The 23722-nt window shown below is 37.6% G+C and overlaps 1 protein-coding gene across 6 annotated transcripts in view; it reads left to right on the top strand.

Annotated features, from left to right (window-relative positions):
• LOC121738851 (anion exchange protein 3) overlaps positions 1-23722 on the top strand; it is a 100035-nt gene that overhangs the window by 69729 nt on the left and 6584 nt on the right. For 3 of the 6 annotated variants that reach the window (XM_042131109.1, XM_042131108.1, XM_042131111.1), the window contains 12 exons: positions 1763-1949; positions 4691-4792; positions 6062-6294; positions 6608-6761; positions 10051-10158; positions 11183-11897; positions 14875-15056; positions 15939-16168; positions 17611-17777; positions 18265-18416; positions 18871-19118; positions 19818-20032. In XM_042131109.1, coding sequence (XP_041987043.1) covers positions 1763-1949; positions 4691-4792; positions 6062-6294; positions 6608-6761; positions 10051-10158; positions 11183-11897; positions 14875-15056; positions 15939-16168; positions 17611-17777; positions 18265-18416; positions 18871-19118; positions 19818-20032 — 2693 coding nt within the window. The remainder of the gene's footprint in view (positions 1-1762; positions 1950-4690; positions 4793-6061; positions 6295-6607; positions 6762-10050; positions 10159-11182; positions 11898-14874; positions 15057-15938; positions 16169-17610; positions 17778-18264; positions 18417-18870; positions 19119-19817; positions 20033-23722) is intronic. The other 3 variants (XM_042131113.1, XM_042131110.1, XM_042131112.1) reach the window with 2 other exon arrangements.

Raw genomic sequence — 23722 nt, 5'->3', positions numbered from 1 at the left:
CCAAGCCGAGCGTTCGGACGGGCGCATATAAATCCCAGTCATAAACCATAAGGCGCAGCGCAGACGACAGACTATTCGTGACGCATATAATTGCATACGTTCTATTTCCACGGAATAAAAAGTGCGTCCCGGATAGTCTGTCGTCTGCGCTGCGCCTAAGCATGTGTCCACCGCGACAATGACCGTAATAAAAGGTATGCTACGTGCTTAGTCCCTCTACCACTCAATTATTATGTCGTTACAAGGCTAACTACTGAAATAGTAACTTTTTCATTACTCTATTCTTTCAAAGAACTTCAATCGTACGATAAATCATTATTGTAAGCACCTAACCTAATGTATGGACTGACAACTGACAAACGCCTTTCCCCTGAATAAATGATTTCCTTGTGTACTATCACAATCAGGTTCACTTTACAGCACAATATGTAGAAAATATTATGTTAAAGTCATTATTAATAACCCATAAGAGTATAATATTACGAGCTGGCCCGGTTGACATTGTTTTGTTATAATATAAATCTTAATAAACGCTATACCGGGCATACAAAGTTGCTCGAATAGAAAGCAAAAATCATAATACCTATACGCTATTTCAGGCATGCGAAAATAGACGTTGACCGATATGCACATAAAATTTCATCAAAATCGGTCGAGCCGTTGCAAAGACTAAAGTGCAGGCTTCGGGAGTCCAATAAAAGATGAGATCTTCGCGAAAGATTAAGAAATTATATTAGAAATTATTAGTAATAAGTAACTGAACTTATTACTAATAATTCATTGCAGCATAACTGCAATGAAATTTTTATTAGTCTGCACATTGCAGGCTTGGGAGACTAATAAAAAGATGAGTTGTCTTCGCGAAATATGTTTATTAACTGTAGTTATTGCTAACTTAAGCTACCTTATATTAGATATAATATACATATAGGTGTGACACACACTACACCGTTTCGGATCTTTATAGCAGGAAACGCGACACGGGAATTTTTATTATTAGATTAGAATAAATTTATTACGAATTCGATAATATTATGGTTAAAGTAAGAAGTACTAACTCGAAGGCTCTGGTTTATTAGGTCACTAATTTGCGCTAGGTACTTAGACTACTTAGGTTCAATCGAAACTTTCTTTGACAGTCTTAACCTACTTTTAAACTTTAACTTTCATATCGATTCAAAACTTTGTAGCACGGAATTTGAAGGATAGAACAATTTGACACTGTCTAAGGGTGAATTCAGACCACAACGCGACGCGTAGATACATTTCTGTATTGAATTGACAGACTTGTATGACGTCCGACGCAATTGAAGTCTGTCAAACCCGTATAAATTTAGAAATGCATCTACCATCATCTACACGTCATCGCGTTGCGGTCTGAATTGACCCTAATTCTTAAGCCCGCTGTGCATATTGGGCCAAGGCATTGAGTCAGCAACTCAGCACCTTGGACCAACAACTGTGACTGTAGAGTACGGAATGGCGCTCCCAACATATGGCCAAGTAGGCCTCTACGCGTTGACCTGGCCCAATGTGCTGGCTCAGTGCGTTGGCCCAATGTGTAGTGCGGGGGGGATAAAACCTTAAAAATATTGAAAACTTTATTCAACGAGCATAGCAAAAAATTATGGCCCTAATTAATAAATAAGCTCTTATAAAATTTATAATAGACTTTAGCTACTGAATGCTAATACCTACTACCTTATCTACCTAAGGACCGTTTTTTTTTAAAGAACACAATTAAAAAAAAACTCTTCCACAGGCGACACTTACATCCGTACAAGGCGCGCAAGTATTCGCTGCAGGAGGGCGCGCGGGGCGGCGGGAGGGATGAGCGCCAGGTGTCTGCTCTCACTGATGAACCCCTGCTCGAAGCTGACCAGGATGAGCTGCAGAGCCACCGCAGCGGGGATCCCAGAGCGCTGCGGCGTCATAAGATCCAGCAGAAGGTATTTATTGCCATACATTTGCATGATCGAAACAACGAGACTGGTCGAAATTGTGACTATGGTTCTAGACCAGCTATACTCAATCTGCAGCCCGCGGGTTCCATACGACCGCGGCTCGCCGCGCCGCTACCCGACCGCGCCATTACTTTATTACTTATTAGTGGCCCGCGTGAAACCATTTTGAAATTCACGCCCATCGGCAAATAATGCATAGTCGTCAACAAAGTCGTGAACATTTTTCCACTTTTAAATCCCTTATAGAACATTATTTTTGAACCCTAAAAAACTTGGTCGTCGGGGCCGCAACTCCAAGACCAAAATGTGTTCGTACCCCTATGAAAAATAGGTTGAGTACCACTGTTCTAAACTCAAGTCTCTTAGGATTTAATAGAAGGTATAGTAACAGTTCCTATCGTCATTTAGAACAAAAATTGGCTGTAATGCTGGAATTTTCTAGAGTCCAAACCAAAAACCAAACAAGGCAAATCATATTCTGTCTAATTTATTGATTCTTCTTCTTGGTCTTGATTTTGTACAGAAATAAGGCCGCTGTACAAGTCCTCCGCAATCATTTATGTAAATATATAGGTAGGTGTAGGCACAGCCTTATGACGAACTATAATAATGTTATAAAAGCAATAATATCATCGTGCAATGTTGTTAAGTCCTTAGAAAGTGATATTAAAAGTTTGCTTTATTATGTTTGAGTCTTTCGTAAAAAATACTATAAATTATTATCATCTATACTTTTTTAATATTATAAAGCTGAAAGTTTGTTTGTTTGAACGCGCTAATCTCAGGAACTACTGGTCCAATTTGAAAAATCATTTCAGGCTATATTATATTATCATGCTAAGACTAAGAGGAGCGAAGAAACAGAGGAAAATGTAGAAAAAATGGGGAAAATTATTTGAAATGGCTTACGAACTACTGCAGCAATTTTTGTGATATTTGGTACAGATAAAAAGTAGACCACGTGAAGTATGATAGGCTATTTTTTGTGGGCTAATTGGACACTGTTAAGCATTCGTGTACTAACCCACACAAAAATTACGTATTGAGTTATGAATGCAGTTATGTTCTTTAGATGATTTAGAACAAGACTGCATTCAAAATTTAACGACAAAAAAAATTGTGGGTTAGGACACTAATGCTTAACAGCGACCAATTTGTCTGTGAAATTGCTAATTTACGCGGTCGGAGCCGCGCGAAACTTCTAGTGCAACTATTTAAACTGAAGTAAAAAGTAACTAATTATTTTTTTAACTGACTTCTAAAAAAGAGGAAGTGTATGTTCGGCTATAGGTTTAATATTTAACCTACTTATTTCGGCAAAAATGCACGGTCCTGCTAGCTATATTATAGAAATGTAGTAAATTATTTTATTGAAGCCTATAATCGAAAACTTCATTGGGTTTACCTGAGATCGACTAATTATTATTTTATTTTCCAGTAATATTCCCGATTTTATTATCGTGCTTCAATCCCGCGAACTGGGTAAATAGGACAAGAATTATTTTATTTGCATGTTTACCGGCAAAGAGCGAAAATAAATATAAGTGAAAGTAAATAAATTTTCCTATATTTAGAGGTGCAGAAAGCAAAACAAAATTACTTTGAGATCCTCCGGATATTTCAATTCCAAAAAAACTATGTAACTTACGATATTTTCTTTCGTGGTATCTATTTTGTCGGGCCTTTTTATATGCACATTATATTACATTCGTAACGAAATAAAAAAAAAAAACTGAGAGCCATATGAATAATAATGGACGCTGTTAAGCATTCGTGTACTAACCCACATAAAAATTACGTATTGAGTTATGAATGCAGTTATGTTCTATAAATGATTTAGAACAAGACTGCATTCAAAATTTATCAACAAAATAAATTTGTGGGTTAACACTAATGCTTAACAGCGACCAATTATGAGATAGTAACCAACAGTTACAAAATATTCCACAGCCAGTCTTAATATCCACAACTGTAACAATTTATCATAATATTGTTTTCTCTTGAAGTCGGCAAGAGAGACTGAAGACTACGGAACCCTAAAAATTGTTCACGACGCTAGTGTTTTTCCTATTGCCTTGATGACCCGTATCCTAAAGACAACGGTACACTTCTACAGGATGTAACAAAACTAAGTGATAATACTTTAGGGTGTGTATGTGTTCCTTGTAGAGAGTTCAGTGTGAAAGTACCAATTCAGCAGCGCCGAAAGATCAATTTTTTTGTGAATTTTAAGGGCAAGCGACCCAGCCCCCAGCGTCACGAGTTTCCCCATATAAAAGTAAAAAAAAATGCTCTTTTGCGATGCCACTTATCCAGTGAACTCTATACACGTCACTCATACACACCCTAAAGTATTATCATTTAGTTTTGTGACATCCTGTATATAACAGCGAGCGAAGCGGGCATAATTGATCTAGGAAATAGATATATTTATAGAAACATATCTTGGAATGTTTCACTCACATCCTCCTGCTAATAATCACCGGTATTAATGTCGCTAATAAGCTCATCGCAATTACCAAGATGTACAATTTCCAATAAATCGTCTTACAGTGGGTGTCGGCTATCGTTCTCGTTAATAGATTTTCACACATTAGTCATTAATGGAGATTATTTACTTCGGTGTAGTTATTTCCAACATTATCATCATCTTTATTTTCCTGCTCCTCCTTTCTGATTTTATTTGGTGATGTAGTAGAAGTTCTGAAATGTTTAATTGCTTTTAGGGTTCGACTCTACACCTGAGTCGGAAGGAGGCTGGAGAAAAGATCCAAAACGTCATCATGGATGCTGCGTACAAGAAGATGTTCGATCGTAGTCCACACTCGGTAAGCATTGACAGTTCCTTAGTAATGAACAGGTTTTAGCACTACCAGCCTTTGATCAAAATATATTTCTGCTACCAGCGCCCTGGGCGAGATTTTTTCGGCACCCAGGGTGTTATAAGTGCTGAATTGGTGCCCTTTTTGTTTGCCTTCAGCGTCCCTTTTTAGAGCGCTTACAGACGAACGGCACGTGTCGACGGCAGTCGACGGCAGCCGTCGACAGTTTATCACGCTTGCAGTTTTGACGTACCGCGTAAAGGTAAGCGTCCACAGGTCGGTATTGTACGCAACGGACGTTTAAAAATATCCGTTTGATGAAACGGATATTTTTTTTACGTACGCTGGCAATTCAGAGGACGTATTGTGAAAAAAGTATCCGTTTGATGCGCGAGACTTCCGTTGCGTACGATACCGACCTATGGACGCTTACCTTTAGGCTGTACGTCACAACTGGGGGCCGACCACCACCTCTACTAAGCGGTGTCGCTTAGTAGAGGTGGTGTATATTACTTTAAAGTCAAGCTAGCGATCTTAAAAAAGTTCATATTTCACAGCGGATTTAACAATGTTTTGCATTTTTTACTGTTTTTTAGTAAAATTATATTTAAAAAGTGAGTACGGTAATGTTATTGTAATCTTATAACAAAGTGTTCTGGAAACATGATCGTTTTGGGAAAGGTCGTGGTAGGCCCCCTGCATGCGTCATAAACTGTCAACGGTTGTCGTCGGCTGCCGTCGACTGCCGTCGGCTGCCGACACGTGCCGCCGACACGTGCCGTTCGTCTGTAAGAGAAGCCTTATCCGTCGCCCTGGGATATCGCGTGCCAATACAATAATTTAAAAAAAATGAGTCTTTCAGCGCTGCTACTTTCTCTGTGGTACTCACTCTACAACACTCCCTAAAGTATAATACTTTATGTTTACTCGTTTATGACCGTATTGTAGATATTGATATATTATTTTAAACTCTCATCGCTTATGTTATACCTTGTATATATAATAATATATTACTTTAAACTCTCATCAAACTGTTACAAATTTTCACACCCTTAATTTCTCTACACTTGTTTGTTGCCTTCCGTATTTTTGTAACCTTAAATTTTTCACACTGTTATTTCCCCAATCTGATTAGATTCAACATTGACCGATACAAAACATTATTCGCGTGTTATCCATCAATGATAATTCTTAAGCTTTAAGATAGGGCGCCATCGTATAAATATCAATTTATGATAATCTTTCACATTTTCATCCGGGATGCCACCTATGCAGGTGTTTGTACAATTGGATGAGTTGCTGGCGACGGAGGATGGGGATGCCGAATGGAAGGAGACGGCGAGATGGATTAAATACGAGGAAGATGTAGAGGAAGGATCAGCGAGATGGGGCAAGCCCCATGTGGCTTCCCTCTCCTTTCACTCCCTCCTGAATCTCAGAAGATGCCTGGAAACCGGTGTGGTACTTCTCGACCTCGATGAAAAGGATCTCCCGGGGGTTGCATACAGGTATTTAACGTTAACGTATATGGGTCGAACGCTAGAGTGGACTTTATTAACTTTTTCGGGTCAATGTTTTTACCGATCCCCAATATTGCGTCAGGAGCTGGTCTTTGTGACCTATTTTTTTTTGATGCCCGGAATTGCTACAAAATTTAAAATCAGCTGAAAATTTTCATTAATCTATGTAAGGTTATTCCAAATTGCCAGAAAAATGCAGTCAACATACCACTTTTCTTTGCCAGTCTCTTTACCCTCTAGTCTAAAAATATTTTAATTTTTTCACAAACGTATTGAAATTACAAACGTTTATTTAATCCAGGGTCGTGGAGAGTATGGTGAAGGAAGGTCTCATTGAGGAAGATGACAAACCGGTAGTGATGAGATCGCTGCTGCTTCGGCACAAACATGTCCACGACGACAAATTCCGCTTCTCTATCAGCGGGGGAAGAAAGCAGTCGTACACCAGCCTACAGGTAATAAGTGAAATAATGGAATCTCTAATAGCTGCGTTCGGAAAACACGGGAATTTATTCAGTCCTAGTTCTAATTGCGGTAATTATGGTCTGGATAGCTCCCCGTAATGATGTCAGTTAGAGCGGGGCCACACTTCTTCGGTGCGTTGCGGTACGTTGAATCGTTGGAATAACGCATTGTAACATAGCTGCGTTGCGGCGACGCACGTCAATACTTTACAAAATGGTGACAGAAATACTTGTGATTTGTTCCACTTCATCTCCTGTTTGTCATGTCAAGGCCACAAACAACACAAAAGTCAAAACGGCGGTGTGATAACGCCACGGCCCGACGACGCGCTGCTTCGCGACGGAATAGTGTGGTCTCAATTTGCTAGTGAAATTATAAAAGCAGTTATAATATCATCTATCTAGACATTATTTGTAAGCGTTCGATTAATTCTAAAGTTCTCATCGCCGATCACTTCCTTTCTAGTATTTTCCATTGAATTTGTAAAAAGAAGCTTTTACTGAAGCTAGAATTTACATTGTTTCCGTCGGATACAGCAATGTTTTACAGTTTTTGAAGCAAGTAACTGTGTCTATGAACTGGTAGTTATTAAAAGGCCGGAAGTCATAGTAAGTCCTCCGTGCGTCCGGAGCTCGTTAGGAACACAACATTTATAAAGTTAATTGGGCTGCTACGGGGAAATTCAATTGTAGGTATATTCTTATACACCATTAATGTGTATTACATAATGTGACGGCATGATATATTGGATGTAATGGCTCATATAATTTGGAATAATTGGGAGCGTTTTGGTTGCTACTAGATATAGCTAATTGATGTAAAGAATAGTATTTCGGCATTTTAGTTTGTTGGTACTTGCTAAAAGATACCACAATCGTCGGGTCTCAAAGTAGATTTTTAAAGTTTGTAAAACTCTTACATTGTATTTTGGGATTATAGACCAATGATGCTTAAGGTTAGCACATTCTAATGCAAGGGTTACCGATTAGTTTCGCTCGGGGTCCATTTTCAGGACTGAACCTGACCTTCACGGTCGACACATTTTATAAAAAAATATATTTATTCAACAAAAGTAAGTAATTACGAAAATTACAAAGATCTGATATTTGAAGTGAAACTGGTGCAAGCTATTGATATTAAATCCTGGAGATGTTCAACAGTAGATCGAGGCCGAAATTTATTTTTAACGAAGTTCATCTTTGAAAATGCTCGGTCCGTACACAATGGGTTGACAGTCCGGATGCGGACCGCGGTCTGCTATTTGGTGACCCCTGTTCTAATGGTATTTTATAGTTTCTGAGGTTATTCAAATTTAGTGAAACTATACGAGTAGACATACGTATCTGTTTCAGTGTTCTATAAAGTATTACATAATTTTTGCGTATACAGTATGTTGGCAGATAACCATTCGTCCACAGTTACGTTTATCGAAGATTACGATAATTCTTTGGCATGTGTTTGTAATGAAATGTGTAAAAATTCCCAAGGACAATATTTATCGTGTCGCTGGACAATAATATGATTTGTTTAAACCTTTATCTGAGATCTTATCGGTAAAAAACGCAAAAACGATCCTTTACATCAATCAACGTCACTTTTTCCTCATTCAGGATACTTCACATCGATTCAATATGTACCGGTAAAAAGTCGAAGCAATATAAATACTCGTTTTAATTGGTTTTTTGCTAGGGATTATTTTTGACCGGGGGCACAACTCAAGATTTTGAAGGTTGCCAGTTATACTTAACGGCCACTCTGTACGCTGGTAATGAACAACCATAATTGCTAGAATGATAGCGCAATTACTGTCTACAGAACGCACATAATATGCATTCGAACAGAAGCAATTATGGACGAATAATATGCCCCAGCAATATATTATGTTCATAATCTTAATCGTCTATATTTCTTTATCACGGACAACGTGGAGTGTCCATATTGTTATAAAGCAACGAGGCTCTACCGATAACTTAATATATAACTGTAATATCATCTAAGGGCTCTCACACAAAACTGCGAATTCGCATCGCATCGCAAAGTCATTTTTCATTTGCGTTGCGATGCTAATTCGCAGTTATAATATTACGAGCTTTTGCCCGCGGCTTCGTTCGCGTTAAGAAGTATTATTATATACAAACTTTCATCCCCTATTTTAACCCCTTGGAGGTGGAATTGATCAAAATCCTTTCTTAGCGGATGCCTACGTCATAATATCTACCTGCATGCCAAATTTCAGCCCGATCGGCCCGGTGGTTTAGCCTGTGCGTTGATAGATCACCATGTCAGTCAGTCACCTTTGAGTTTTATATATAAACGAGCTTTTGCCCGTGGCTTCGCCCGCGTTAAGAAGTATTATTATATACAAACTTTCATCCCCTATTTTAACCCCTTGGAGGTCGAATTGATCAAAATCCTTTCTTAGCGGATGCCTACGTCATAATATCTACCTGCATGCCAAATTTCAGCCCGATCGGTCCGGTGGTTTGGGCTGTGCGTTAATAGATCACCATGTCAGTCTTTCAGTCAGTCACCTTTGAGTTTTATATATAAAGATGTGGGAGCACGAACTGCAAGTAAATGAATTAGATTTAATAGAATTTTTTTATCTAACTTAAATTATGCTCATGATGATGCAACGACATTTTTAAAAACGATTTTAAAATTTCAACTTTGAAATACGCTCGTAGCGTGAGTAGAAATGTGACGTCTGTGATAGTAAATTACGTTCCATTTTATTATTCTCTGGTTCACAAACTGAATTTAATAATAATTGTAATAGTATTATATAATTTAAGTTACAATAATATTAAGTCAGAGAATTAATAGAGACGTCGGTAAATGGATTCAATAGTATAATTCATCTACCGGATTTCACTAAGATATCAGAGCCAGACGCCCAGAACACTATTAAAATATGAATTGCAATTTACGGACTAAATTATCTGTCTAAAGACTAGGTTCGTTTTCGGAACGAACTTTCTCATAAAAATAATCTGCCTCCATACACTTATGTTTTAGTAGCTAAACTAAGAATCTTCAATTTGCACACCAGATAAAATGAATAACTGTAAACATATTGAGAAGTAGCACTCTACGTTATACATCTTGTGGAATCTACAAGCAGTTTTGTTGTAGCGGCTATACTAAGATTACTCATGAAATACTAAATTATGACTCCATAAAAATTGTACGAACAGTCATAGACAGTCTAATATTCTATATAATAGACAAGTGATAGGTATTCTAGAATCTAGTAGGATGACGTGGTATCATGTACAGTCGCTGTGGGTGGAGGACGGGCTGTTGGAGCAGGCTGGCGTGCGAGCTGCCTGCGCGCAATGCTCGACCGCGCCGAACATGTGCCATCGCCACAGTATCCAACTAATCGTACGAGACCTATGTTCGCGTGTTTACCCTACCCTGCACGATGCCAAAGGGATGATGACTATATGATTTTTATAATACATTCGAAATTGTACTCGAAGATGCCTAGTACCACTGCAGGATGATCCTACATTGGTGATCTAGACCTCCGGGAAGAACCGGCGCGGGCGTAAGAAACTTACTCAACTCACGCCGTTGGGTTATGGTTTCTGAACAATTGGTGATTTTTTTTACTGGATGCAAATTCTTGCATTTGGCAAATCCAAAAAAGTAAATATAAAATAGGGAAGAATAATGGCCACATATTTTTAGACCATTTTATTCCTTCTTACCAAAGTTGGTTGCAGAATATTTTGACGAAGTTTCAGCAACCTCTACAAACAAAATATTTTTGACTATCTCGAGTTTTAAGACCTGTCATCATCCCGATTGGTTTGTATTTCGTACCAACGCACCGTTGAGTAGTACGTTATCATGTAGGTAGTTTGAATTAAAGTTGACTCCATTTTGGTTACTCATTCATTTCATGTAGAAGACGTTCCACCAGTAAAGACATCCGCACGTCTTTGGTTCAAACCGTCTCCATTAGACAGGAGACTTTGTTTCAACATTTTCGTTAGATTACTTGTTATAAACTTCTACTTAGATAGCATGTATTTGAAACATTTTTTCATTTTCGTGGTATTTTTATTACAATTTTAGTTATTTTTGTGTCGTGGTTAAAACAACTTGTAAAAATTAGAGATAGAATGTTAATAACAGACCGAAAATTACATATTTGTTTTTATTTATGTGTGCTATCATTTCAACTCAATTTTGGTGTGAAAATGATTTACAAATCATACAGTTACTTAATTGTTTGATCAATTCTCATATTTTATGAAATATCATAATATTATCTTCATTTGTAAATAATTGTAATTGAGCCGCAAAGTTTTTTTATTGATTTGCAATTTATGTAGTAACTCTTGTTTTTATTATAAATTGCGTAAAAAATCATTACTAAGCGTATATTTTTAAAATACAGAACTTGGCACAACAACGGCGGCGAAGCTCCCAAGCTGTGCCTATGGACAGGGCAGAAGCACGCAAAAAGTCTTCGGGAGCCACAATAGACGCGCGTGAAGTGGAATATTTGGCGACCGGAACAGTCGGCTCACAGGACGAGCTGCGACGAGGCCACAACGACTCCATCTTGAAGAGGATACCTGACGATGCAGAGGCTACCACCGTCCTCGTCGGAGCCGTCGGCTTCCTCGACCAACCGACCATCGCCTTCGTACGGCTCGCTCAGGGCATCCAAATGCCGTCCATTACGGAAGTTCCGATTCCGGTGCGTTTCATGTTCATTCTTCTGGGACCCACCGAAGCCGACCTCGACTACCATGAGGTCGGTCGCTCTATTTCCACCCTGATGTCCAACCCGACGTTCCACTCCATCGCATACAAAGCTGATGATAGACGAGAGCTGTTGTCAGCTATCAACGAGTTCTTGGACGATTCCATTGTACTTCCACCTGGAGATTGGGAGAGACAGGCGCTCCTGCCGTTTGAGGAACTACGAGCTAAGAGTGAAATGATCAGGCGGCGCAAACGAGATGCCCTCGAACGGAAGAAGGCGACGGAAAAGGCGGCCGCACCACCGCTAGACGAGAAGAAAGCTCTTCTTGCAGCAGAAACTGGTGGCATTCCCGAAAAAGAACCTGACGATCCCCTGTCCAAATCTGGCAGACTGTTTGGAGGTAAAAGCTTCTAATATCCTCTTCTTATATCATCCATCAAAGCATTATCAATATTCGAAATAATAAAAGTAATTTATCTCATTTTAATAGCAGGTAGAATGGACAGAAAATACCCAATTAGTGCTACTTACCCTTATTGTGTATAATATTATGTCGATTACCATTGAAATATCTTCTGCAATTTGGGAGTATTTAAAATATAGGTCACAATATATAGGACATATTAATTCTCTGAATTTTGTTGGAAATAAATGAAAACATGAGTTATAGCATTTAAGCATTTAAATAATAGAGCGAATAATTTTATAATTTGAAGTAATATTTCATGTCTCTGAGTACCTACTAAATACAATGGTCTTTCGATATACGCTTCAAATGAAAAAGACACTAGCTGTTTGACCGAGCTCGAGCTGTGCTCGGTATTCGATAAAACACGAATAAAATGACATTTTCTAAAAATAATTCCTAGCTAGATCGATTTATCGCCCCCAAAACCCCCTATATACAAAATTTCATGAAAATCGTTGGAGCCGATTCCGAGATTCCAAATATATACTTGTACAAGAATTGCTCGTTTAAAGATATAAGATATATATGATATAATATAATATTGATTAGTGTTACCATAATTATCACTAGATACCTAAGTAACCTAAAATGTATTTATTGAAAATAATTTATTGTAAATTTAAACATGGTAATGTTTGGACTGATTTACATTGCAATTTCAATATCAAAATTCTAAATCTTATACCGTATAAAATTCTCGTGTCACAATGTTAGTTACCGTACTCCTCCGAAACGGCTTTACCGATTTTTACCAAATTTTATAATCATATTCAGTAGATCTGAGAATCGGCTACTGGCTACTTTTTATATTGATAAGTGCATTTGTTGAATAAATAATAGTAAATTATTACAACTCGAGACTTACGGCGACCATTGTTTGTGCGACGACGGGATAGCGTATAGAGATACAAAGTCTCGTGAAAGGACATTCGATATTTTTATCCAGAAAAAGTACGGTACCCGCGCGATAAAGGAATTTTCGCGCAACAGAGTTGTAGGCGACATCATGATATTATACTTATTAAAACGGGGTATCGTTTTATGCTCAGAAAGTCAAAGAAAACAAACTTTGTGGAAAACTTTTTACAGGGGTTTATTAATAAAAATAAAAGAAAACTATTTTTTAAATATTATGTCCAGTGTCTAATCGTAGTAATAATAGTTAAAAAAACTAAAAAACTCACTTATTTATTTTCATCTTTTTTTTTCTAAATAAAGATATAAAATTGAACTAAGAGAGTCCGCTACATACATAGTATGTTAAAAAGTTAAGGTATTAATTTTGTGTCATCTGCCAAACGGCTCCTGATATTCCACACTAGGTAGCCAGCAGCTGAAAAAGTTAGCTCAGCTTCCACGCTGGTTGGTACAATTGTCATTAAAAGTGAATTGAAGGTAAATAATTGTTTAGTGGGTTGCTAGTAGCCAGTTCACGCAGCTCTCCGCCTGTAGAGTTACACGTATGAATCACGCTTCTTTGTAATCCCGCCAGTCCCGCGGGATCCCGCTAAATTTTCGACCGGGATTAGTCCCGCAAAATGCATGCGGGATCCCGGTATTTCGGGATCCCGGTATCCCGGTATTGCATTCCCTAGTCACAAGCTAACTCGTCTAGGTGGTGGTTGTCGTACCAGTTTCCCGTAAACACCTGATCCCCAATTTCGGTGGAACCAAAAATTTCCACCAAAATTATATAAAAAATGCAAGTTGTTGAAATCCACTCATCTCATCACAAATGCCGAGAGCATTAGAGCGAGTTTCCCTAGAGATCAATTTGTAATTTGTGTTCCCTTTGACGTACAACTTAGCGGAGATGCCCTTGAAATTTTCTCATATTATATAGGACTAGATGTCCCACGCGGCATCGCCCGCGTAAATTAGGATTTTTACGGAAACCGTACATTTTCCCGCAAATAAAATAGCAATCCCTTCACGTGGATACGTCTACTCTATAACTGTGCTACTGTCATATCCACATATTATATAACACTGCATTTTTTTATCGGACCAGTAGGTCGTGAGATAAGCGCGTTCAAGCAAACATACAAACAAACTCTTCAGAAACAAAATCGCTTGACAAACTCGAGTCTCGATCTAAAAGAATACGAAAAGTACCAACATTATAGGGTCATAAAAGGCTCATATTCATGGGACGATGCAAGGTATAATAATATGGTAGAGATGATGATGAGGATAATGAATGTCATTTGCATAGTAGCATATTATGCTTTCTATTCCCTAAATAACGCTGAAACTCCCAAACTTGTATCTATAAAGAATCAAGAGTTCTCTCAGCACCTTCCGAACCATGGTATACCTCGGCGCAAAATTTTACTTGTTGGTAGCATATGTTAAGAATACTTCTCACGAAACCGAAGTCACCACATGACCAATGTCTCCATATTCAATTTTGAGGTATTCCCTCAATTACTTACCCCTTCATCATATCACCACAATACCCTTACCAAAAATTTTGAAAATCGGTTTACAAACGGCGGAGTAATCGTTGAACATAAAAAAATGAACATAAAACCTCCCCCATTTTGAAAGTCGGGTTGTAGCCTATGTGTTATTCTGATATATATAAGCTATATTATTGTAAAGTTTTATTAAAATCCGTTATGTAGTTTTTGCGTGAAAGAGTAACATCCGTCATCCATACATCCATACATCCAAACAAACTTTCGCCTTTATAGTATTAGTAGGATATTATATTTGTATTAATTTTCAATGTTACTCGTATTTAATGAGAAACTCATACACATACAAATATTTTATACATAACAATGTTTCCGATTTACTTATACCAAGAGCCATTGTCTGATAATAAAATCTGAATTTGGTTAAATTTTGAATTTTGAGATGTAGTTCCTTATTATTTTTTCATGATTTGAAATATTTTTAATAGGTGTAATTCGGGATATGAAGAGACGATACCCTCACTATGTATCCGACTTCCGAGACGCTCTGAACGGCCAATGTGCTGCGGCCACTATCTTCATGTACTTCGCCGCTCTGTCCTCTGCCATCACCTTCGGAGGTCTCCTAGCTGAGAAGACCAACAGGGAGATTGGTATTTCGGAAACTTTGGTGAGTTTTGTACGACTCTCTTTGCGTTTATGTTCATAAGGGCGAAGAAGCCAACAGATCGCCTTATTGAAAGTGATTACCGATACAGATGGCAACGACGAAGAATTAGATTAACGAGAAACAAAATCTCAAATAAAAGAAAAATTTTATAATAATAATTATAATGTTTTGTGCCTTGATTCGCCGCTTCATCATTAGGATGGCAGAAGTAGATTTATCGCTTTGTTCCAAAAATATTCGCGTAGCTACCATTTGGGATTTAGACTTTAAATTTCACAGATAAGTACAATTTTTCTAATCCTTTTATCTACTTATCGCATTGGTGCAAGAAATGCATTATGTTGCAATCGGATGAACGGTACTCAAAACGGTAATTCAAACGGTATACGAGGCTTAGGATCTGATCACACCGAAACCATACTACACGAAGTGCCGTGATGCATAACAGCCATGTAAAATTTGAGTATAATTGAAGTATAGCCCAAGGAAGTATACACTCTACCACCGCTTTACATTTTGTATTGCAAGCATCGCCAAAGTTTTGGTTAAATTATAACATGAGCCGACCACATGACGTAGGTCCGTCAACTGCCTATGAATCAATTCTTCAATGGTACATAATTCTAGCATCCTTCACTTGGGCTAAGTTAAGAGTCCGAGTGCCATCGAAATTTTCATACAAACGTAATACCATAATCATTTCCCATACGAGAATATTTACCATATTTGAGTTATTATTCAGCTTGAGATAGTAATTACCTAGGTTCATGTACAAAGATTCACATTATGGGAAATGATTTTGGTATTACGTTTGTATGAAAATTTCGATGGCACCCGGACTCTTAAGGCTCTTTCAGCGTATAAAGTTAATTAATATTTTAGGTATTCACGTGTGTTGGCGGGTTGTTTTTTGCGCTGGTGGCAGGACAGCCCATGATGATAACTGGAGCCACGGGGCCTCTTCTGCTTCTGGATGAGTCGCTCTTCGCCTTCTGTCGCTCCTATGGATTCGATTTTCTCGCAGCACGAATGTACTGTGGACTTTGGATGATAGTTATAGCGCTCTGTGTCGCATCCATTGAGGGAAGCGTTGCTGTCAAAAAAATTACAAGGTATGTTTGAATGTCAATGTTGGATGTGCTGTCGGCAAATTGTCGCTTGACAAAGCTTATAATGAAAACACTTAACATCACCGTTGAATCGGGCACACATATTAGGTATGAAGGCACATATTATTGGACGAAGCAAGAAAACAACATTTATTAAGGTTGCTTTAAAAACTGCCAGTTTTTAAAGTAATAGAACGCCCAATTCTAAAGAAAAACAGGTAGCTTTTAAAACAACCTTAATAAATATAGCGTTTTTGTGCTCTAAGTTATGCTGTTAAGTTTTTAAACTGGTCAATCAGTGATTTTGTCGATGTTTCGCATAAGTACATTTAATATGTATCTTGTAACTAAAATTACAACTTTTTATGTACATAAAATAATATTATGTGTCTTTGATACACGTAAAGAACATTTTGTTGCACGTTACGTACTTAATATTTTCCGTTAAATCGAGATAGTTTTATTCAGTTAAACGCGAAACTGTAGATATTTATCACTATACAAAAATAGGACGTAAAACCTAAGTGTGACATATTGAAATGTGGTACGATAAAATCGCAACACAGTTCGCACACCTGCCTGCCTAGCATACACCAACGAGATATCTCACTCTCGAGATAATTGAAAACTACTCGTCTCATTATGTCAAAATCTCGACATTATCTCGACAAAACTCTATAAAAATGTGTTATTTCGATGATAGATCTACGCGAGAAAAAATGTTTGTCATGCTAGGGTCAATAGAGATGAAGAGACAAACCATCAAACATCGAAAAAACATGTAGAGTGAGATATCTCGTTGGCGTATGCTAGGCAGGCTGAAAAAGAACAGAAAACAATATAAGCAAGTATCTACAAATGCGTCGGTTATTTACACAATAAACGCACACGATAAATTATCACACATCAATAAATGTTCAATTGTTATCCGCGTATGTAGAGTAAGAAAAATTGTAACGCTACATTTTCTTTATTGTTAGGCAAAGTCAGAGTTGCTCACAACAGAACAACAAACATAACGGCTCCAAATGGTCAAATCAATATTATTTTGCTTTATGGGTCAAATTGTGTCTAGTCTATTATTTGACGTATTTGGATTAATTACTATACGAAAATAAAAAATTATAAAACAAATTACACTTTACAGTCTTATGTCTACCAAAAAACAGTACACCATCTTATTATTATAGCATTCTAAAACTTCTTTTAAGTTTTCCTTAAATAATCACAATAGTTTAAAAAAATTAACAAATCATTGCATTGTTCAATGGCTCTTATACGTATGCAAACAATGATATTCTATGTTAGTATGCAAAGTTTCGAATCAATTAAACTACTGGGGATAGGTAAAAATCATGCTGAAAGATTCCATTACATACATAATATACAGCCCAAGCAAATAAAAGCGTGTTAAAAAAATTGGTACTATAATGTCAATTTTTCAGGTTCACCGAGGACATTTTTGCGTTCCTGATATCATTGATCTTCATATCGGAGCCGATCACGAATATCATCAATCTATACAGAGCGCATCCACTCGGCTACGACTACTGTCAGCATCCAGCCATTGATAACTCCACCGTGATCCCTCTGAATAACGCGACTGCTGTTGGTAAGTCTTCTAGCGACATTTTTTCTTTCTTTTAGGGGAAGTTTGCAAGTCTTTTAGGGGAAGTTTTAGGACTGCCTAATCATCTGCAACGTCAGAGTCTCATCTTTAAATCTTTAAGCCATTTTGGTGATTTAGCAGAACGCAAGAGGCCAATTTTTGGAAGCATGTAGTATTTTAGCCTCACCGTCCCAGGCTATTAACGCTTAAGGCTCTATCATTACCGTTAATACTTAGCTATTACCGTATAATGCTAGTTATGATACGTATCGATCTAGTAGCCGCTAATTAGCAGCAGCAATAATTGGTAATTACTAATTAGTAACTTGTTCGAGGCTTCGAGCATCACGTGATGTTTGCTAAGTAGTCCCTATAGATTGTATTTGTTCCGCGCATTTGTTTGGTGTTTATAAAATTACTTGTGTCTTATGACCTTGATATCTTTTTTAGAATATCTTCGGTATTTTCTACTCGTTTTTTTTTTCTACAGATAACAACACCGTCATCACTCTTCCTGCCCCACCGACAGTGGTCCCACCACAACCGAACACAGCGCTGTTCTGCACGATGCTGACACTCAGTACTTTCATCATCGCCTACTATCTGCGTATCTTCCGTAACGGCAAATTCTTGGGACGCAGTGTAGGTATTTTTTAAATAAGCAAGTATACTTATAACTTGAATCGCCTTAGTGCAAAACACCCTTTTACCACACCACCCTTTTAAACACCCTTTGCACTAAGGCGATTCAAGGCAACCGATTTCAAATTTCTTAATATATAAAAATGGATTTTCAAATGTGTTAGTCGCGCTAAAACTCGAAAACGGCTGAACGGATTGGGCTGATTTTAGTCTTAAAATATTCGTAGAGGTCCAGGGAAGGTTTTAAAGTGACACGAAGTTCACCGGGACAGCTTGTTTATAATAGAATCGTTTGTCTGCAGCTACATAACTTTAACTTGTTATAATATCCCCAACAAGTCTATAAATTTTTGATTGGGCTTACATCGCCGTCGACTTTTTACCAAGTCTTTAGCCTGAAGATCGCAGTCAGATGCTTTCACAATATGAGCTACAACAAACTTGTTTATCACAGGCGCGTCGTGCCCTCGGTGATTTTGGAGTCCCAATCGCTATTGTCCTGATGGTCGGAGTATCCGTCCTGGTGCCAGTTTGGACTGAGAAGCTGAAGGTTCCTGACGGTCTGAGCCCAACGTCCAACCGCTCATGGCTGGTGCCACTCAACGCTGGATTGGAGACGATACCGCTGTGGGCTGCCTTCGCGATGGTGCTACCAGCTCTGATGGTCTACATCATTGTCTTCATGGAAACCCATATCGCCGAGTAAGAATTGATGGTGTTTTAAAATTTATCTTATTTTTAGTTTTTGTGTACTTAATTCTTAAATCTATTTTTACTTTAGTATGTTTCTGGTTTTTGTGCTGTTTTGGATACCCAATTTATGTTTAAATTTTTTATACTAAAAGTTTATTTCCTTACTAAGTGTAGGTAGGTAGTATTTTTTCTGCAACTATATTTTCTGCGTTGAGACCTACTTGTCTCATAATATTTTTTCTTATATAACAATGGCTTTCAAATAAGCTGTTGTTGACCTGTTTATATGCAATTGCGAAGGCGTGTTAGATGATTGGCGTCGTGTTGCAGCGAAAAAACATGCGAATCTTCCACAAACAATATTTTGTTTATCTTGTATTTTACCTTGCGAATTGATTTTTATATAAATTGCAACGGTATTTTCTCACTTCACACTTCATCTTTAGTATTTATTTCAAGCTGATGCGATAAATAATTATATTTATTTTTAACCGACTGCGCTAGAAGGAGAGTTACGTTTTTCACATGTATATGAGTACCTATTATAATTTTTTGCCGAAAGAGGTATGAAGGACATGGACAAGTATTTATTTATTTCTTTGCTTGCTATTGACTACGAATTATGTTGGGTGTTTTTTCTATGTATCAGCTGTTGAGTATACCTAAACTACAATGTTGACTATGCTTACAATTATATTTTTGTCTCAGGTTGATCATAGACAAGCCGGAACGTGGTCTGAAGAAGGGCAGCGGGTTCCACATGGACATCGTGGTGATGTCGCTGGTGAATGCTGTGTGTGGCATGTTCGGGGCGCCGTGGCAGTGCGTCGCCACGGTGCGGTCTGTCAGCCACGTGTCAGCGCTGACAGTGATGTCGACGACCCACGCACCTGGCGACAAGCCACACATTGTTGAAGTTAAAGGTATGCAAGTAGAGAAATCGATTATTTGGCAGATGGGGGGATATTAATAACATTTTGGTCGAGTTACATCAAGCATATACCAAGGTGTGTAGTAACTAGTATGTAATGAAATCGATTAATTGGCAGATCGGGGATTACTAATTTGGTCGGTTTACGTCAAGCATGGATTACGATTCACGACTAAGGGCCAATTTAGACCGCAACGCGACGCGTAGATGCATTTCTAATTTTGTATGAATTTGCAGATTGGCATGAAGTCCCACGCAATTCAAGTCTGTCAAATTCATACTTTAGAAAAGCATCTACGCGTCGCGTTGCAGTCTGAATTGACTCAGATTACATAGCCACGAAATAACACGAACAAATCACGTTAGTCCGCCATTGGCCTATGGATCCATTTTGACACACACGTGTTGAAATTGCTACGGGTATCAGTATTATTCATATTATCATAGACTAAAGAAATAGTAAATAAAATAGTAGATATAACTGGTCTGTGATATTTTATAGTTTTCATGGAAAATCTAAGATAACGTACTACTTAGTGGCGTAAACTCGCTCTCAGTGGATACGAACGTCATAATAACCAATCCCGTGCCAAATTTTAGTTGTGTTTGTAAAGTTAATAGATGATTCAATATCTATTTGATAACGATATTTTACTCTAGCAGCTAATACTGAGATATCCTATGACTATAGAAATTTTATACAGTCGAGATGACTGTATAAAATTTCTATAGTCATAGGATATCTCAGTATTAGCTGCTAGAGTAAAATATCGTTATCAAATAGATATTGAATCATCTATTAACTTTACAAACACAACTAAAATTTGGCACGGGTAGAGTTAGTAAATATGTTAAGAGTTCTTTATCCCATCATAACTCAAGTTCTCTAAATGAAGACAGCCGGTATTTATACGTGGGAGAGCCATGCTTCGGCACGAATGGGCCGGCTCGACCGGAGAAATACCACGTTCTCACAGAAAACCGGCGTAAAACAGCGCTTGCGCTGTGTTTCGCCGAGTGAGTGAGTTTACCGGAGGCCCAATTCCCTATTCCCTTCCCTACTCTCCCCTATTCCCTTCCCTTCCCATCCCTACCCTCCCCTATTACCCTATTCCCCCTTAAAAGGCCGGCAACGCACCTGCAGCTCTGCTGATGCTGCGAGTGTCCATGGGCGACGGAAGTTGCTTTCCATCAGGTGACCCGTTTGCTCGTTTGCCCCCTTATTTCATAAAAAAAAAATCTCATACAAATTAAAATTTATGAAAAGAATATTAGACCTCTCGCATCGCGTCTGTAATTATTAACAAAATGTTGCCAACATAGTGGTTAAATTAAAAGTTAAAACGACTAAGTGCTCTATTAAAAGAACTACTTGCTCAGTTTTCGCGCTCGTAAGTGCCTACCTAGCTGCTTAATTTTTCGCGAAACTCTTTAAACCACCACTCAGTTAAAAAGATTCGGACCACTGAAAACGAGTAGTTATACTAATGATTCTAATGAATGACCGTTTTATGTGAGTTTAATGAAATCTGACATTATAAATTTAAATATTGATGTTTTGTTCTATTAACAATTACTATAGTGATTATGGTATGTTGCGTATTATTTTTTATACAAATTGTTTAAGCCCTTGCGTGGACGACAGAATATTTCAATTAAGCGTTCTTTTAAAATCTTTAAGAATCTCAAAAAGATTTTGTTCATAGCCTCCAGGGGTCGAGCTTTTATACTTCACCTTGACACCACATTTCAGACACTCTGTATAATGTATAAGTACGTGAAGACAGTAGGTTGGATTTATATTATGTTGTTTGGAGGTTTGGTATACCGCGAGATAACAAGCAAATGTATGTAAATGACTGCGCGACCGCTTTAAGTAAATCGTTGCATACATACATTTTGCTTGAGTGTAGCCGCCAAACCGCGCGTTCGCGTCGCCGCAAATATAGTCCATTGAAATGTTACATGAGCTTTGCATTTATTAGAGGACGCAATTTTATTTTTGGTATATGTTTAGGGGGTCAATAGAAGTTTAACCTCAAGTTTGTGGGGTCGCCACCCTTGTCCGCCGGCCGCCATATTGAAAAAAAGGGTGACAACACTATTTTCGCGATTTCTCGGAAACTATACGTCCTCCAAAAAAATTGTGAAATCATAATTTGTTGCAAATTATTTTGCCTACAAATAATATCTTTAAGTACCTATATAACTTTTCACCCTAAATAGAAAAATAAAAAATATATATAATTTAAGTACTTACTAACTTAAGCAAAAAAGTGAGTTTTTTTTTAAATTTTCTTATTACTTTACTTTGTTTACGTACTTAATACATTTTACAAAAAATGCCTCAGACCAACCATGTTTGAGGAAAAGACCCCCCCCGATCTCCCCGATCTCATGAAATTAATTTTCGGCAGATAAAAAGGAAACTGAGCATGTGCGACTGCAGAAAAGCAGCAAAATACGTCTTCTAATATAGGTATATGCAATATTCAGTCCTAAAATTGTAACATTTCAATTCAATGGACTAATAATAAAGGGTTATTATAACGTCTGTACTTGAAGAATGAACGATATCATTACAAGCGACTATTAAAATTGACAACATGCCAGTTGTTTAAACGCTTATGATTTTCCCAGATATAATGAGAAGTTTTAACATAGATGTAGAAAACAGTAGATGTCACACTCTACAGTGTTTAAGTTAAACAATAAACAATGTATTAAGTGACATCAATTGCTGTTTTCTACATTTATGCTAAAACTTCTCACAGTAAGGGATAATACTCTAGGGTGCGTATGTATCCCTTACTTGTTTACTGTGAAAGTAGCAACACTGAAAGAGCAAATATTTTCTTGGGATTTGGATGGGCAAGCATCCCAGCGTCAGAATTTTTTCCATACAACAGTGAAAAAAGCTAATCTTTCAGCGCTGCTACTCTCACAGTGAACTCTAGATATGTCAGGAACACATACACCCCCTAAAGTATTATCACTTAGTTTTGTAACGCCTTGTAGAGCTGATGGAAACAGCTTAAGGTGTCCCTCACTGCATTCACTTGTAATCTAACATTAAAGATTCGTTTTTGAGCATTACATTACACGTGTAATGTAATGCTCAAAAACGTGTTTAAAGATTCGACTTTGAGCACATTACAATACTATCTCCCTGACTGACGAGCATTCGCGTGTAATGTAACATTCGACTTTGAGCATTCGGCATTCCATAGCTAGTCGATATTACAAGTTGTATCAAGATATTACATAGCACCTTAGTATTAGCTCCGTGCATAGCACACTGTATCATTGCAATGCTCGACTCTGTAATGTTATATTACAAGCAAATGCTGACGAAGCACCTTCATATTTAGTAAGTCCTCGTAGATTGTAGAAACTAACAAATCGTAGCTGTTCAGTAGGTCTCTGATATGAGGCGACACTCAACGACGTTGTCGATTACAATAATTTATTGCTATGCCAGAGGATCGGGCTGCTTAGGAAAATTTCACTTTGATAAATAAGATAAGATTCTAAAAGAAAAATTGCAAATGAAACTAATAATTAAAAATAATTTTATAAGCTCGCTTGCTATTATAATATACTTACTTTTAATTTTTCATGTTGCTTAAAAATACTTTTCATAAATCTGCTACCAAATCATCTCAAAAATAGAGTTCTTCAA

This window comes from Aricia agestis, chromosome Z (assembly GCF_905147365.1).
Source record: "Aricia agestis chromosome Z, ilAriAges1.1, whole genome shotgun sequence".
NCBI classification, from domain to species: domain Eukaryota; kingdom Metazoa; phylum Arthropoda; class Insecta; order Lepidoptera; family Lycaenidae; genus Aricia; species Aricia agestis.
The sequence above is the reverse complement of the archived record's forward strand: the minus strand, read 5'-3'. Positions and strand labels throughout refer to the sequence as shown.